At 38.8% G+C, this 14,673-nt stretch overlaps 1 protein-coding gene across 7 annotated transcripts in view; it reads left to right on the top strand.

Annotated features, from left to right (window-relative positions):
- KANSL1 (KAT8 regulatory NSL complex subunit 1) overlaps positions 1 to 14,673 on the top strand; it is a 188,748-nt gene that overhangs the window by 38,880 nt on the left and 135,195 nt on the right. For all 7 annotated transcript variants that reach the window (XM_058561274.1, XM_058561269.1, XM_058561271.1 and 4 more), the window contains one exon: positions 5,442 to 6,813. In XM_058561274.1, coding sequence (XP_058417257.1) covers positions 5,525 to 6,813 — 1,289 coding nt within the window. In that variant the 5' untranslated portion in view covers positions 5,442 to 5,524. The remainder of the gene's footprint in view (positions 1 to 5,441; positions 6,814 to 14,673) is intronic.

Below are 14,673 nucleotides of genomic sequence, written 5' to 3'. Positions count from 1 at the left end.
ATTTAAGAACGTTATCGTGATATTTTGCCTTATTGGCTCTTCAAGAATTTGCATTATTTTCTTTTTGCTTCCTTCTCTTGTATTATACAAGTAATAGGTGTTTATGGTGGAGACATTACATAAACCAGAAAACAAAATACAAAAGAATCTTACCACCTACTTTTTTAAACAAAAACAAAGTCATAGTATGTTTTGTTTTATAAAAACTTTTTCATTTAACAGTGAAGCAGGCACTTTTTCATGTCAGTAAATATAGCTCTGCATTGTTATCATTTATGGTTGCATAATAATTCATTGTGTGGATATTTCATAATTTAAATTGAGCATTTGGTTTGCTTTTTATTATTTATATTTATTGTAAGCAACATGAAATATTAAAATAAAAGTAAATCTGGACATATAGTGAGAATATTAAAAAAAAAAGTCCTAAGCTTAGGTAGTGGTTTATGGCAATTATAGCTAATGTTGAGTGCTAACTAGATTTTCCATGCCCAGTTTTTTGGTATGTGTTTTCTTTTTTCTGTGTGCATGAGTCCTCAAGTACAGTAATGTTTTAGAGAATTATTTGCTTTATGTTTTTCCTGTGCATTAACAAGTCTTATCAAGGGCCGGCCCCGTGGCTTAGCGGTTAAGAGCGCACGCTCTGCTACTGGCCGCCTGGGTTGGGATCCCGGGCGCGCACAGACGCACCGCTTCTCTGACCATGCTGAGACCGCGTCCCACATACAGCAGCTAGAAGGACGTGCAACTATGACATACAACTATCTACTGGGGCTTTGCGGGGGGGGGGGGGGTGAAAAAAAAAGAGGAGGGTTGGCAATAAATGTTAGCTCAGAGCCCGTCTTCCTCAGCAAGAAGAGGAGGATTAGCACGGATGTTAGCTCAGGGCTGATCTTCCTCACAAAAAAATAAATAAATAAAACTGTTTTCAAGAAGTCTTATCAAAATTTATTCTTTTTTATACTTGCTTTTTGTCTATAGGTTATAATAATAGTGCAGATAGTGGATGTTTGTGCCAAGCACTAGGCTAAGTAATTGAAAGTATTTTATTTAATCATCACAGCGGCCTTGTTAGGTAGGCTCTGTTATTTGCACATGTGAGGAAATTGAGGGAACAGGATAGTAAAATAATTTAAATCAGAGTGGAGCTAGGATGTGACCTTCTCCCCTCATCTGTGAGTGCCTGTAGGGGTAATATTGAATCACAGCATAGCATTTCAAGTCAATTAAGGGATAAGGCTGTCAATTTCAGTATTTTTTTTAACAGTAGCGTTGTTTTGGTATAGAAAGATTTAGGAGTTAGGAATGGAATTCTGGTAATACTGAATCTCAGCGTAGCATTTCAAGTCAGTAAAGGGAGAAGGCTGTCAATTTCAATCTTTTTTTTTTTTTTTTTTAACGGTACTGTTGTTTTGGTATAGAACGATAAAGATTTAGGAGTTAGGAATGGAATTCTTCTGAAGAGGTCGCTTTTCCCCCTTCTCTCCTTTTTATTTATTTTCATTTCATTTTATTTATTTATTTATTTTATTTATCTCTCCTCCTTATTTATTATTTAGGTAACTGCTCTGCAGAGCAGCCTGTGGGGATATTGAGAGCAAGGAGAGAGTGTGCAAACAAAATAAACTCTTGCCTTTGAGATCTATGTGATTAATGTCACATTCACAGATGTACTTTCAGAGGGTCAGAGAAGTCTTTTTGAGAGAGATGGGATTTGAGCCAGCAGACTTTTAAGTCTAAATCTAATTTTTCTTTAAATTTTTAAAGGATTGAATGATTCTAAAATAACTTTGGAATGTTTACTGCTTAAGTACCTTCTGTGGTGTAATGTTAATTATGAACCCCTTTTTATGTGTGCTGGGTGAGCCTGGGTTTTCCTAAGTTTTGTATAAGCTGTGTAACATCTGTGTCCTTGCCTTGGTCCCCAGAGAGAGGCTCTTTCCTGCCACTGCTGAGACTTAACTGTAGTGCCCTTGGGTAGTAGACTACAACTACTCTTCTTACATGTTGTATTAATCATCTGGCACTGATAATATGCCTCTTTGCATTGCTAGTATCAACTGTGTCTTGATATCAATTCAAAAGAAGAGGAGATTGAATTGATGGGAAATATCTGAGTGATTTTTGTTTATGGGAGAAAATGCTTTTGTTTTATAAAACTGACTCAGTGTATTCTGAACAAATAACTTACATTGGTTCGTCTGTCAATTGGGCTATGACACAACTGTTTATGCTGTATTAGGAATTACGATTAAATTTTAAATCAGAAATAGGAAAAGTGGACATAGAACAATTTGTCACACAGAATGCTATATGCCAGGAAGTCCATAAGGATAAAACTTTGTAAACCCCAGAAATCTAGTTATTTCATGGGATGTTCATTAAAATACAATCTTAGAACAAGAAACGTTTGGCAATTATATAGAGCAATAAACGCATTTATTTTGTGTGTATTGGTATTTGTATGGATGTTTTGTCATTTACTTAAATATTTTGATATTAATGATTTGAATTGTCATACAATAAAGAATCTTAGTGTAGTCCTGTGGGGCCTACCATGTTGGTATTGATCTAAAGATAAAAAACATTTGACCAAATTGGAAATTGCCCTCTTTTTTTTTGAGGGGGGAAGAGATTGCTTTAGTTCTGTGATTCGCAAACATTTTGGTCTCAAGGCACCTTTTCACTCTTAGAAAATATTGAGAACCATGAAGAGCTTTTATGGGTTATCATCAGTAGCTGATGTATTAGAAACTTGGAGAAATTTTAAAAATAATTATTTACTGATTCATTTTAAAATAACAAACTTGTTACATACTATGAAAAGAACTTTTACCAGAACAAAAAAAATTTAGTGAATGGTATTGTTTTACATTTTTGCAAATCTTTCTGATGTCTGGCTTAATAGAAAACAGCTGAATTTTCATATCTGCTTCTGCATTCATTCTATTGTAGTACGTTGTTTTGGTTGAAGTATATAAAGACGATCTGGCCTCACACAGATATGTGGTTGGAAAAGAGAAGAGTATTTTAATAGCCTTTTCAGATGTGTGGATATTCTTTGACAGTACAAGTAGTAGTTTCATAAAGATTTGTTCCAATGTGGAATCTAAAACTGTCAGTGATCTTTTTGTACTCTATTACATTAAAATCCATTGGTCTGTCTTGTACTTGGTTTTACCCATGCGTGAGTTTCTAACATGCATTGGTCATTTGGTCATTCACTGAGTTAGGCAGATCTTCCAAATGTTGACACATTTCATTTATATGGTATCAAAAATTCACATTCATTTAATATCAGCAGTAATCTAATCAGAAATGGCTTTTTAAGTGTTGGGAAAATGTTTAAGCTCATGGTGGTGGATACAGGTTTTCAAAATAGTTATTTTTTCTTGAAAACTCAGATTTTGTCATTGGCAACAAACCTCGTCAGTGGTTTTCCTTGAAGTGACAGGTTTACTTTGGTCATTTTTGAGAAAATGTGTGCTAACTACTCAAGTCTGAATAACCGTAGTTTGTCAGTCATTCTGCCAAGTAAAAATAATGTTCCATCAGAAAAGCTTCTAGTTCACCTTGCAACTCAGTTGTGAGTGCTTTTTCTCAGACTTCTTAAAGCAGAAGTGCTTTGTGCGTACTTTTCCCTTTCATCACACAGAATATTTTAAAAACATATACTCAAGAGTGGAGATTTAATAAAATTCGTAATTGTTATAATTTCATCAAGGACATTAAGTGGAACTAATTTTTTTTTTTTTTTAAGATTTAAGAATACAACAACCAGTGACTATTAGTACAGTTTGGTGCCTCTGCCTTGATTTGTGCTAAGGTACCAGCAGTTTTGCTCAGCCTTGTTTTTGCATCCTCATTGCAAATGTCAGCACAGTGAAAAAAGGCAAATAACATTTTAGTATTACTATGAAAATAGCTGTGATCTTGTGGACCGGTGAAATGGTCTTTGAACTCCCAAGAAGTCCATAGACCACACTTTAAGAACAGCTGGCTTAGTTCATTACATGGATTTCCTTTTGCTCCCAGACCAAATAAACCAAAGGCGATGAAGAAAAGGCAAATGACTGAGGTTTTTAGCTTGGGTTACTAAATGAAAGCAATGCCATTACCTGAGGTAATAAAACAGGATGAGGAGTAAGTGTGTTGGAAGAAGAAAGTGAATTTTGAGTTTTGGGGAGCTTGAGGACCATAGAGGTGGAAATGTTGATTAGTGCAGCTCAGCAAGTTCTTCTCAGCGTTAGGAGGCCTCACCATACTAGTGGTTGTTGCCAAGGACGTGAGTTGAGAGAAAAGAGGGAAGGAGAAGGACCCTTGGTGTCAAGGACATCAGGAAAGGAAAATTTCAAGAATGGGGTGGTCAGCGCTACCTAATGCTTCAGAGAAATCAAATAGAATGGGAACTGAGACTTGACCATTGAATTTGATAATAAGATTACTGGTGACCTTTGCCAGAGCAGTGGGCATAGAAGCCAGATTATAGAAGAGTTAGGAGTGCAGAGGTTATTTATACTACCCTTTCAAGAAGTTTTGTTTGGGGTAAAGGGAAAAAGAGACACATTGGGCAATTAATTTGAGAGGTGGATTGTGCTGAGGACAGTGAAAGAAAACTGATGAAGCAAACTTATATTACCGGTGTGATCCAGTTAAGCTTGTAGTATGATCTGTCTTGCAGAGAAGTTTGAAGCTAATGAACACTGGATTCTCTGGCCAGAAAAATGCACAGACCTGTGACATTTGGTATACAAACTTTTTGGTAGGGATAAGAGAATTCCTTACTAATTCTTTCCTGTTTAATTGCTAAGTGTTTAGTTTGATACATTTGCTTTAAATCCACTAATTTCAAGAAGTTTTAAAGAGAATTTTCTTTTAAATGCAGACGATTTGACGTTAATAATCTGCAGTTCTCTCAGAATGGAACTTCTGGGGGCTGGCCCCGTGACGTAGTGGTTGAGTACTCGTGCTCCACTGCTGGCGGCCTGGGTTTGGATCCTGGCGCGCACCGACGCACTGCTTGTCAGGCCACGCTGTGGCAGCGTCCTATATGGAGTGGAGGAACATGGGCACGGATGTTAGCCCAGGGCCAGTCTTCCTCAGCAAAAAAGAGGAGGATTGGCATGGCTGTTGGCTCAGGGCTGGTCGTCTTCACAAAAAAAAAAAAAAGAAAAAAGAATGGAACTTCTGTTTTGGCTACTTTCAATCTATGGTAACAAATGAGGAAAAAAGAAGGGTGGAATTCTTTCTCTTGTGCAGGGATTGTCTTTCCTTGCCCATTTCCCCTCCATGAAGGATATTCTAGTCTCTAGAATGGTTAGAGTGTTTTTTTTCTGGAGGCAGAGTGTGGGTAACAGCCTCAAGTAGTGTTTGTATTAAAAACGTGTGTTGTTTTTTAATATGTTTGTATTTCTAACTTCCTTTTCTTCTTTCTCTTCTAGTCTATTCTCTGGGGAGGCAGTAAGGGGCCGTGGACCTGGCCTCGGCACCGAGAGAGGCTGGACTTCCTGTCTCTCTGTGCTGAATGGCTGCGATGGCGCCCGCTCTCACTGACGCAGCAGCTGAAGCACACCATATCCGGTTCAAACTGGCTCCCCCATCCTCCACTTTGTCCCCTGGCAGTGCCGAAAATAACGGCAACGCCAACATCCTTATTGCTGCCAACGGAACCAAAAGAAAAGCCATTGCTGCAGAGGATCCTAGTTTAGACTTCCGAAATAATCCTACCAAGGAAGACTTGGGAAAGCTGCAACCTCTGGTGGCATCTTATCTCTGCTCCGATGTAACGTCTGTTCCCTCAAAGGAGTCGTTGAAATTGCAAGGTGTCTTCAGCAAGCAGACAGTCCTTAAATCTCACCCTCTCTTATCTCAGTCCTATGAACTCCGAACTGAGCTGTTGGGGAGACAGCCAGTTTTGGAGTTTTCCTTAGAAAATCTTAGAACCATGAATACGAGTGGTCAGACAGCTCTGCCACAAGCACCTGTAAATGGGTTGGCTAAGAAATTGACTAAAAGTTCAACACATTCTGATCATGACAATTCCAGTCCTCTCAGTGGGGGAAAACGAGCTCTCACTTCATCTTCTCTTCAGGGGGATGAAGTGGTGGCATCTGAATCTGGGGACTTGAAGAGGGGTATGACCAATTGCACTCTTCCACATAGAAGCCTTGATGTAGAACACACAACTATATTTAGCAATAATAGCACTGCAAACAAATCTTCTGTAAATTCCATGGAACAGCCAGCACTTCAAGGAGGCAGTAGGTTATCACCTGGCACAGACTCCAGTTCTAACTTGGGGGCTGTCAAGTTAGAGGGTAAAAAGTCCCCCCCGTCTTCCATTCGTTTCAGTGCTTTAGATTCTGACACAAGGATAACAGCTTTATTGCGGCGGCAGGCTGATATTGAGAGCCGTGCCCGCAGGTTACAGAAGCGCTTACAGGTTGTGCAAGCCAAGCAGGTGGAGAGGCATATACAGCATCAGCTGGGTGGATTTTTAGAGAAAACTTTGAGCAAACTGCCAAACTTGGAATCCTTGAGGCCCCGGAGCCAGTTAATGCTAACTCGAAAGGCTGAAGCTGCATTAAGAAAAGCTGCCAGTGAGACCACCACTTCAGAGGGACTTAGCAACTTCCTGAAAAGTGATTCAATTTCAGAAGAATTGGAGAGATTTACAGCTAGTGGTATAGCCAACTTGAGGTGCAGTGAACAAGCATTTGATTCAGATGTCACTGACAGTAGTTCAGGAGGAGAGTCTGATATTGAAGAGGAAGAACTGACCAGGGCTGATCCTGAGCAGCGCCACGTACCCCTGTGAGTAGAACCATGCATAATGCCATTCTTGAGAAATGTTGGAACAGAGGGAAAAGACTTGGTGAATTCCTGTCACGGGGAGAATGGGATTTTTTGTATATAGGTGCCTAAATTCCGTTTGTCTTTTTCCTGATTGTACATAGGTGGGTACATATACCTGCTAGTGAAGAAATGAAAGGTATTTCTGGTATAGTGTTGCTGTAGGCTAAAAGCTGCTAATTTCCTTTTGAAATCTTATTAGGAAAAAACTGGAAGATATCCTATTTGTAAAACTGTACCCATACTTCTTTCAGAGTGAATAGATTTCTTTTGAAACTGTATGTAGGCTATATTTGTAAGTTTCTATGGCTTGACTTAAGATTTTGTTAGTAGTAAATGGGGACAGAAGTTTAGTTGACCTAAGTTAACGTCGCTGGAATTTATAGTTGCTTTTAATTGAGCTTTCAGCAGAGAATGTACCCAGTCTTCAATTTTAATGGTTGAGATTTCCTTACATTTTAAGGACTAATGATCAGAAAATGCTTCAGAGTATTTTATGGGTTACCTCCAAGCACAATTCCTCTTTCACAAGTTAATTCTCTTCCTAAAACAGCCCATCTTTATCAGATTTCGATTTTATTTTCTCTCGGATAAGTTAAATGTGTTGACATATTTGGGATAAATTCTTACTAGTTTTTTCCAAATCTGTTGGTTTGAGGAAAATTCTATGAAAGCTTTGCGTGGCACTCCACATTGCCATGGTGGAACCAGAGGTGCTTTGCTCATGTTCTTCCCTTCTAATCCTGTGTTCGGCTCCTTACAGATAAACAAGGCAGTAGTACTGTATATCTCCTTAAAGATAAATCAGTCCACATTTATCTACTTATAAATGTTAGGCTTAGGCGAGAGAGAATTATGAGAAGTTGGAAAAGAAGGGCAGGAGACTTGACTAATAGATCCTCTTTCATTTCCTCTTTGGGTAGGGATGTTGTAAAGGTTGGATTACTAGAGAAGGCTGAAATAGGTGGATATGTTTGAATAATTGGTTTTTCCTTGTCTGTAGTAAAAAGATGACTAAGATTTTCACTGGAGACTTCTTTGAGAAGGCCATACTTTTAAGCTTAAGTAAATTTCCCTTTTTTTCGGTTTTGTTATATTATCCGTATGGATAACACTGTGTAGCTGAAACATAAATTTTGGTTTATGTTTCTATTATGAGAGCAAAAGTCTAGATAATTTTGCTGAATTTCTTCCTTGTAAACCTAGCTCCATTACCATTTGTTAGTTTACTATGCTCAAGAGTCCACTTCTAGGGGGCTGGCCTCGTGGCTTAGCGGTTAGGTGCGCGCGCTCCGCTACTGGCGGCCCGGGTTTGGATCCCAGGCGCGCACCGACGCACCACTTCTCTGGCCATGCTGAGGCCGCATCCCACATACAGCAACTAGAAAGATGTGCAACTATGACATACAACTATCTACTGGGGCTTTGGGGGGAAAAAAAGGAGGAGGATTGACAATAGATGTTAGCTCAGAGCCGCTCTTCCTCAGCAAAAAGAGGAGGATTAGCACGGATGTTAGCTCAGGGCTGATCTTCCTCACACACACAAAAAAAGAGTCCACTTCTATATTCACATCTAAAGCAGATATATTTCAGAGGCTTGCTACTGCTGTAACATAGTTGTCTTTCCTTAAATGGATTAGTAGCTTAAATCAGCTTGCCAGTATTTGTGGCATTATCCCCACTGACTTTGCTGCATAAACCACTGCTTTAAAAAAATCTTGGTTAACGTTGAATATTTGGTATTTAGGAGTAATTGCACATAACAAATACTGTAGTTGAAGCATTTTATTTCATGTACTTATTTTGTGTATTTGAGAAAAAGAACATCTATCTATAAGCTTATTGTTTTCAGGATACATTGTATTGAAAACATTTCTAAGTTTTGTAATGTTGTGGGTAACTGTTGCAATTCAGTGAAATCAGAATACCTAAGAGAACTTTTCTTATTCTGGGGATTATTAGTGATTTGAAAAGACCTCTTAGTCCATTCACTCCCTACTTAGTTGTGGGCGTTCTTCTCACATAATGGTTTGCTAATGGGAAGGATGTGAAGTATAAGGACAGCTAAGGGATCATTTTAGGAAATTTTTTGGAATTAGTTGAATCCTTTTACAGTTAAGTCAACTAAATAATGCTTTAAAAAGTTGAATTTCTACGCATCAGATCGTATGAAAGTAAGGAAAATTTTGGCACTAAAAGTACTGTCAAGTAAATATACTTTTTGCACATTGTGATATAATTGGATTTAAATTAAAACCACCAGTAAAGCATAAATACTTTAAAGTTCTTGATGAGCAAGGTCACCAGATTGACTCCTAAGACTGGTATTTTAGCCAGGTGTCTGTTGACTTTCTGCGTATTTTAAAGGTTTTCAGTAATGGGCCAGAAAGTGATAGTGGAGGCATTGCTTTGATTAAAAAAGAAAAAAGTTGTTCTTCGGACACTGAAAAGCCTTTTCTTTGTGATTTATTAGTCCCTCCAAAATCACATAATCACATTCATGATTCTTCAGTCCTAGAATAAGAAGTTAGTTAACTCTTCAGGAGCTTGACCCAGCTGATGAATTTCAACTTTTTTCTCCATTCCAGTAGCCTTTAGTATTAATGTTTTAATTTTTAAGTTTAATACTTTACTCCTTTGCTGAAGTACTTCTGCTGGAGATCAAGTTGCTAGATTTAGTCTAGGCAGCCATGATGAAGACATTAGGTAGAGGAGACTGTTGAAATGAATTGTTTTTAAATGATGTTACTTAAATTACAAGTGAATGATTCTGTGAAAATTACAAGTCTTCACCAAGAAATCATTTGTGTTTTTTCTTCTTTCCTAGTAGTAGCCAAATGATTGATTTTTATGTTGTTGAATTTTTGGCAAATTTTATGTTTATTGTTGTATTAGACTTTACAGTTAGTAAATTCTATATTGCTAGATGAGACATGTTAGAAAAGTTTTCCTTTTGTTTAATTTTTGGTTTAATTGATTTTATGTGTGCTTTATTATTTATTTCTCTTTTTCTCGCCAAAGCCCCAGTAGATAGTTGTATGTCATAGTTGCACATCCTTCTAGTTGCTGTATGTGGGACGCTGCCTCAGCATGGCCGGACAAGCAGTGCATCGGTGCGCGCCCGGGATCTGAACCTGGGCCGCCAGTAGCGGAGCGCGAGCACTTAACCGCTAAGCCACGGGGCCGGCCCCTATGTGTGCTTGATGATTGATTGATTGATTGATTGATTGATTGATTTTTTCCCCAGAGCGCCAGTAATAGTTGTATGTCATAGTTGCACATCCTTCTAGTTGCTGTATGTGGGATGTGGCCTCAGCATGGCCAGAGAAGCAGTGCGTCGGTGCGCGCCCGGGATCTGAACCCAGGCTGCCAGCAGTGGAGCACGCGCACTTAACCGCTAAGTCACGGGGCTGGCCCTATGTGTGCTTTAAAACTGTTATGCTTTCTTATTTTAAGCTCTTTTTGGAAAATCTTCCTAAAATGTTTTATCTCTCTTCCTGTCTTGGTACAGGTAGCTACTTCTTTGGAAATTCTGCGTTATATTAGGTTTGACCTATATTATTGTTTAGTGACATCACTGTGGAAGAAGCGGGAATTGAAACATCTTCTTGATTGAGGGACTAGCAAGAAAGCTGTATGTTTCAATAAATACCTTAATATTCTTAATTGTAGAAGTAGAAATAAAAGCATTTAGTTATCTCGTATGTATGTAATATAACTGTTGAGTGCATGCTTGTGCGTGTAGTTGTGTGCGTACTCTCTCTTCCTCACTTTAGTTTTTCTTTATGTTCCCCCTCTTTCTCTCTAAGAGTTTTGTTCTGCTATTTTGTTATGAATTCCTGGACCCATATCTCATTTTGCTGAATTTGGTTTTCATTTTCTTGGCCCTTGTGCTTATAAACTTCTGTAGCAAGTACTTGCTGTTAAGAAAATAATTTTTTCCATATATTCTCTCTCTTGCTCACTTTCTTTTTTTTTTTCGGTGAGGAAGATTGGCCCTGAGCTAACATCTGTTGCCAGTCTTCCTCTATTTTGTATGTGGGACGCCGCCACAGCATGGCTTGATGAGCGGTGTGTAGGTCCACACCCCGGGATCCAAACCACTGAACCCCAGGATGCCAAAGTGAAGCACGTGAACTTAACCACTACACCACTGGGCTGGACCCCCGTATATTCTCTTAAATGTTCATGTTCTTAGATCAGCAACGTTCTGGGTACCTGGACATTATGTAGACCTCTCTTCCCTTAAAATTTTTTTTCTTTCTGAACTGTTACTATAGGCTTATCTCAAGGGTCAGTATAAAAATAATCCCATAAAACATTTCATTGTGACTCCTGAAATATATGTTGTTTTATATGTATTAAATACATCTATTACAGAATGCCTTCTTTGTAAGGACCCCAGGGAGAAAGAGATGCAACCAAGAATAATTATATTTTTTCCTAAGCTTTTAGTCTGCTTTTATTAACTAGATGCTATAATTTGTGCTGTTCACTTGGTTTCTGTTTCCCTGTTGACTTTTGGAAGTTTAGGGCCAAGCTTTGTAGGGCTTATTGTACCTTTTTTAGGCCTCATTCTTGGCTTCATTTTGTTATCCCTGTGCTTGTTTCATTTTCATGTTTTTATTTCTGGTTTAATTTACACTAACCTATGTTTTATTTGTTTGATAGCCTTCTGAAGTCTGTTTCAGGTCAGAGTTGGATAAAAATAAACTAGATGTTCAGTTCTGAAGAAGTTATTTGAATTTTGGGTTGTCTTGATTGTAGTGACTTTCCTTTCCTTCTGGGGAAGTTAACCCTCTTGAATTTGTTAATGAAGACTTCAGAGTATAATGAATTACTAGTCTGTTTGTAGCTTTTGCTTTTTAGGAATGCTTTGTGTTGTAGCTCCTACTTGAATTTATTAAGTATACACAGATGATGTTGCCGAAGGTGGCAGTCAACTTGATTTGTCCTTATTTTCCTATTCCTTACCCTTTCACATATTGATGGAGTGAGAAGAATATTGGCCAGAAGACCTCAGATCTAACCCTTCTCTGCTACTAACTAGCTGTAGGGCTAATCATATAACCACATTTCTAATAAAAATGAGGGAATTGAACTAGATGATTTCTAGGGCTCAAACTACTTTTTTTTTTTTTTTAAGATTTTATTTATTTATTTATTTTCCCCCCAAAGCCCCAGTAGATAGTTGTATGTCATAGTTGCACATCCTTCTAGTTGCTGTATGTGGGACGCGGCCTCAGCATGGCCGGAGAAACGGTGCGTCGGTGCTCGCCCGGGAACGAACCTGGGCTTCCAGCAGCGGAGCGCGAGCACTTAGCCGCTAAGCCACGGGGCCGGCCCCTCAAACTACTTTGAATTGTGACTACTCTATCTTTAAGTAACATCAGTGGAGCTGTTCTCAGCACCATTTTTTTGCATTTGGGGAAGCTGAGGCAAAAAGTCCCTATAAGTCACTGGCGTAAGTTGAAACAAAACAGTTTTTTTGTGACTTAGAGCTTTGATTCTTTTAATGCCTTAGGTTTCTTTTTTTCCATAGTCCATTAAAGTGATTATTGTATTTCTTAGTGTATGGGATACATACGTGGGAATAATTCCATTGTGTTCTTAGAGAAGTTAACTTCAGAGCTGAGTAAACTTTTATTTGCTGAACACTGATTTAATGCCCCTTGTTTACAATCTGCTAGCCTGCATATGACATCCACTGGCAGAAATAGGAACTTCTGTATTTTCTCCCTCTTCCCTCCCCTTTCCTTTTTCTGAGAAGATGTGTAAGTAGTGAGAATTATTCTTGGTGCTTCTTATGTGATTCTGAAGGAGAGAAGTTAGGCAACAAGAATTTGGGGGTTACCCATCTGCAGATCTAGTTGCTGTAGATGTTTTCTGTTGCCTTGTGACGGGTGTTTTCATCCTCTAAAATTGAAAGTACTCTTTTGTGATAATGTTAAAGTGATCATGCGATAAGTACTCATTGCATGAGCAAATGAGTAAGACACAAGAGATACCATAGGTGAATAAATTGAGTCTCTGTCCTCAAGAAGTTTATAGTTTTGTTGTGCAGTGGAGACGTGGTAAGACAAAGATGAATATTTAGAACGGTGCCTGGCACATAGTAATATAAGGTAAATGCTGGGTGATACAAATGAAATAGGAAGAGATCACAGCTGGTTGATGGAATTGGAAAGAAGCGATATTACAAATGAGCCTTGAAGAGTGGCTAGGATTTTGATAGAAAGTTTTCTTTGTGTTGTGACCTACCTGAGGTAGGTCAGTACAGGTAGAAGGCACAGCATACACAGGGATGACCGAGGCTAAAAGGCATAAGGCTTTGGTGGATAAAGTGGGGATAATTTAGAGACTTAGTGATGTAGGTAAGGGTGATGAATATAGTGTAAAAAAGAAAAGAGAGAATGCCAGAGATGATGCAGAAGTAGATTTAATGGGACTTAGTAGCAGTGGATGTGTGGGGGTGGTGAAAGTGGGATCATCATAGATGATTGAAGTTTCAAGTTTGGGTAACTATAAGAATTCAGTTTACAAAATAACTGTAATAGCTCATGAGAGTCCAAGTTCTCTCCTAGTGTCTTCAAAATGAAGGTTTCTGTATTCCTTATAAGTTGCAGCAAGTGTTAAACATCAAGAAATGAGCTTCCAAGTAATCCTCTGTAAACAGAGAGAGAGGAGTTGACCTGTACAGAGAGGCCTCAGAGTCTTACATTGGTGATTTTGGAATTGATTAATTCATTTATCAGATGTATTGAGTGCCTACTATGTGCTGAAGTGCTAGATGCCAGGGATATATAGTAGTGAGTAAGAGACACAATCCCTGCTCTACCCTCATGGGGAATATAGGTTAGAAAGAGAGATTAATTATTTAAGCAAGTAATCACATAGTTAATGATATATTTACAGTGGTTGTGGGTGCCACAGAAGAGAAGTTCAGAGTGCTTTGAGGGTACATATCAGGAGCATCTCATTAAGATGTGTGGGGATGTTATAGCAAGTATCCTGAAGAAGTAACATGGAAGCTGAGACCTGAATGATGAAAAGGAATTGGTGGCGAAGAAGGGGAGGGTGTTACAGGCAGAGGAAACAGCATATGGTAAGGCCTTGGGAATGGGAGGTGCTTGATACTTTGAATAACAGAGCAAAGTATAACAGAGAGTGGTGAGAAATGAGACCAGAGAGGTAGCTAGAGGCCAGGTCATACAGGTGGCCTTGTAGGTCACCTCAGGTTTAAAATTTTATCGTGAAGCCATTGACAGGGTCTACGTATCATTGGGTTTTTTAAAGACCCATCTTATTCTGTGCAGAGTGGAGTGGATGTGGACTTTGGGAGACCAGTTAGGCTGTTGTGGTAAGCCAGGCAAGAGAGAATGGTGGACTCAGCCTTTGACAGGGAAGAGTGAGAGAATTGAATATTGGAAGTAAGGTGACTGTGACTTGTGATTGATTGGATGCAGTGAGTGGATGTTGAGAGAAAAGGAAGAGGTATTATGGGTGATTCACCGGTTTTTGGCAGGATTGGATGGATATGTTGAGATGGAGAAGGAGCCAGATGGGGGAGGTTATTGAATACAGTGGGCGTGAGCGTTCACTAATTTTCCTTCAAACAGTTTTGGCTGTTGGCTATACCCAGAGGTTTCAGTGTCGTTTTCAGAGCACCCTATTAGATTCCATCAGCATGATAAAATAAATTGTTTTACTAGAAAAGGAAAAGCTTGGGGCCACATTCTGTTTCAAATGAATAGTACTTTAATTAGTTTCTTTACCCCTTTCCTAAACAAAGACCAGAATGGACTAGATTATTTTGCAAGG

Source organism: Diceros bicornis, chromosome 18, assembly GCF_020826845.1.
Source record: "Diceros bicornis minor isolate mBicDic1 chromosome 18, mDicBic1.mat.cur, whole genome shotgun sequence".
Taxonomy (NCBI): Eukaryota; Metazoa; Chordata; class Mammalia; order Perissodactyla; family Rhinocerotidae; genus Diceros; species Diceros bicornis.
Note: the sequence above shows the minus strand (reverse complement) of the source record. Positions and strands in the feature narration are given on the sequence as shown.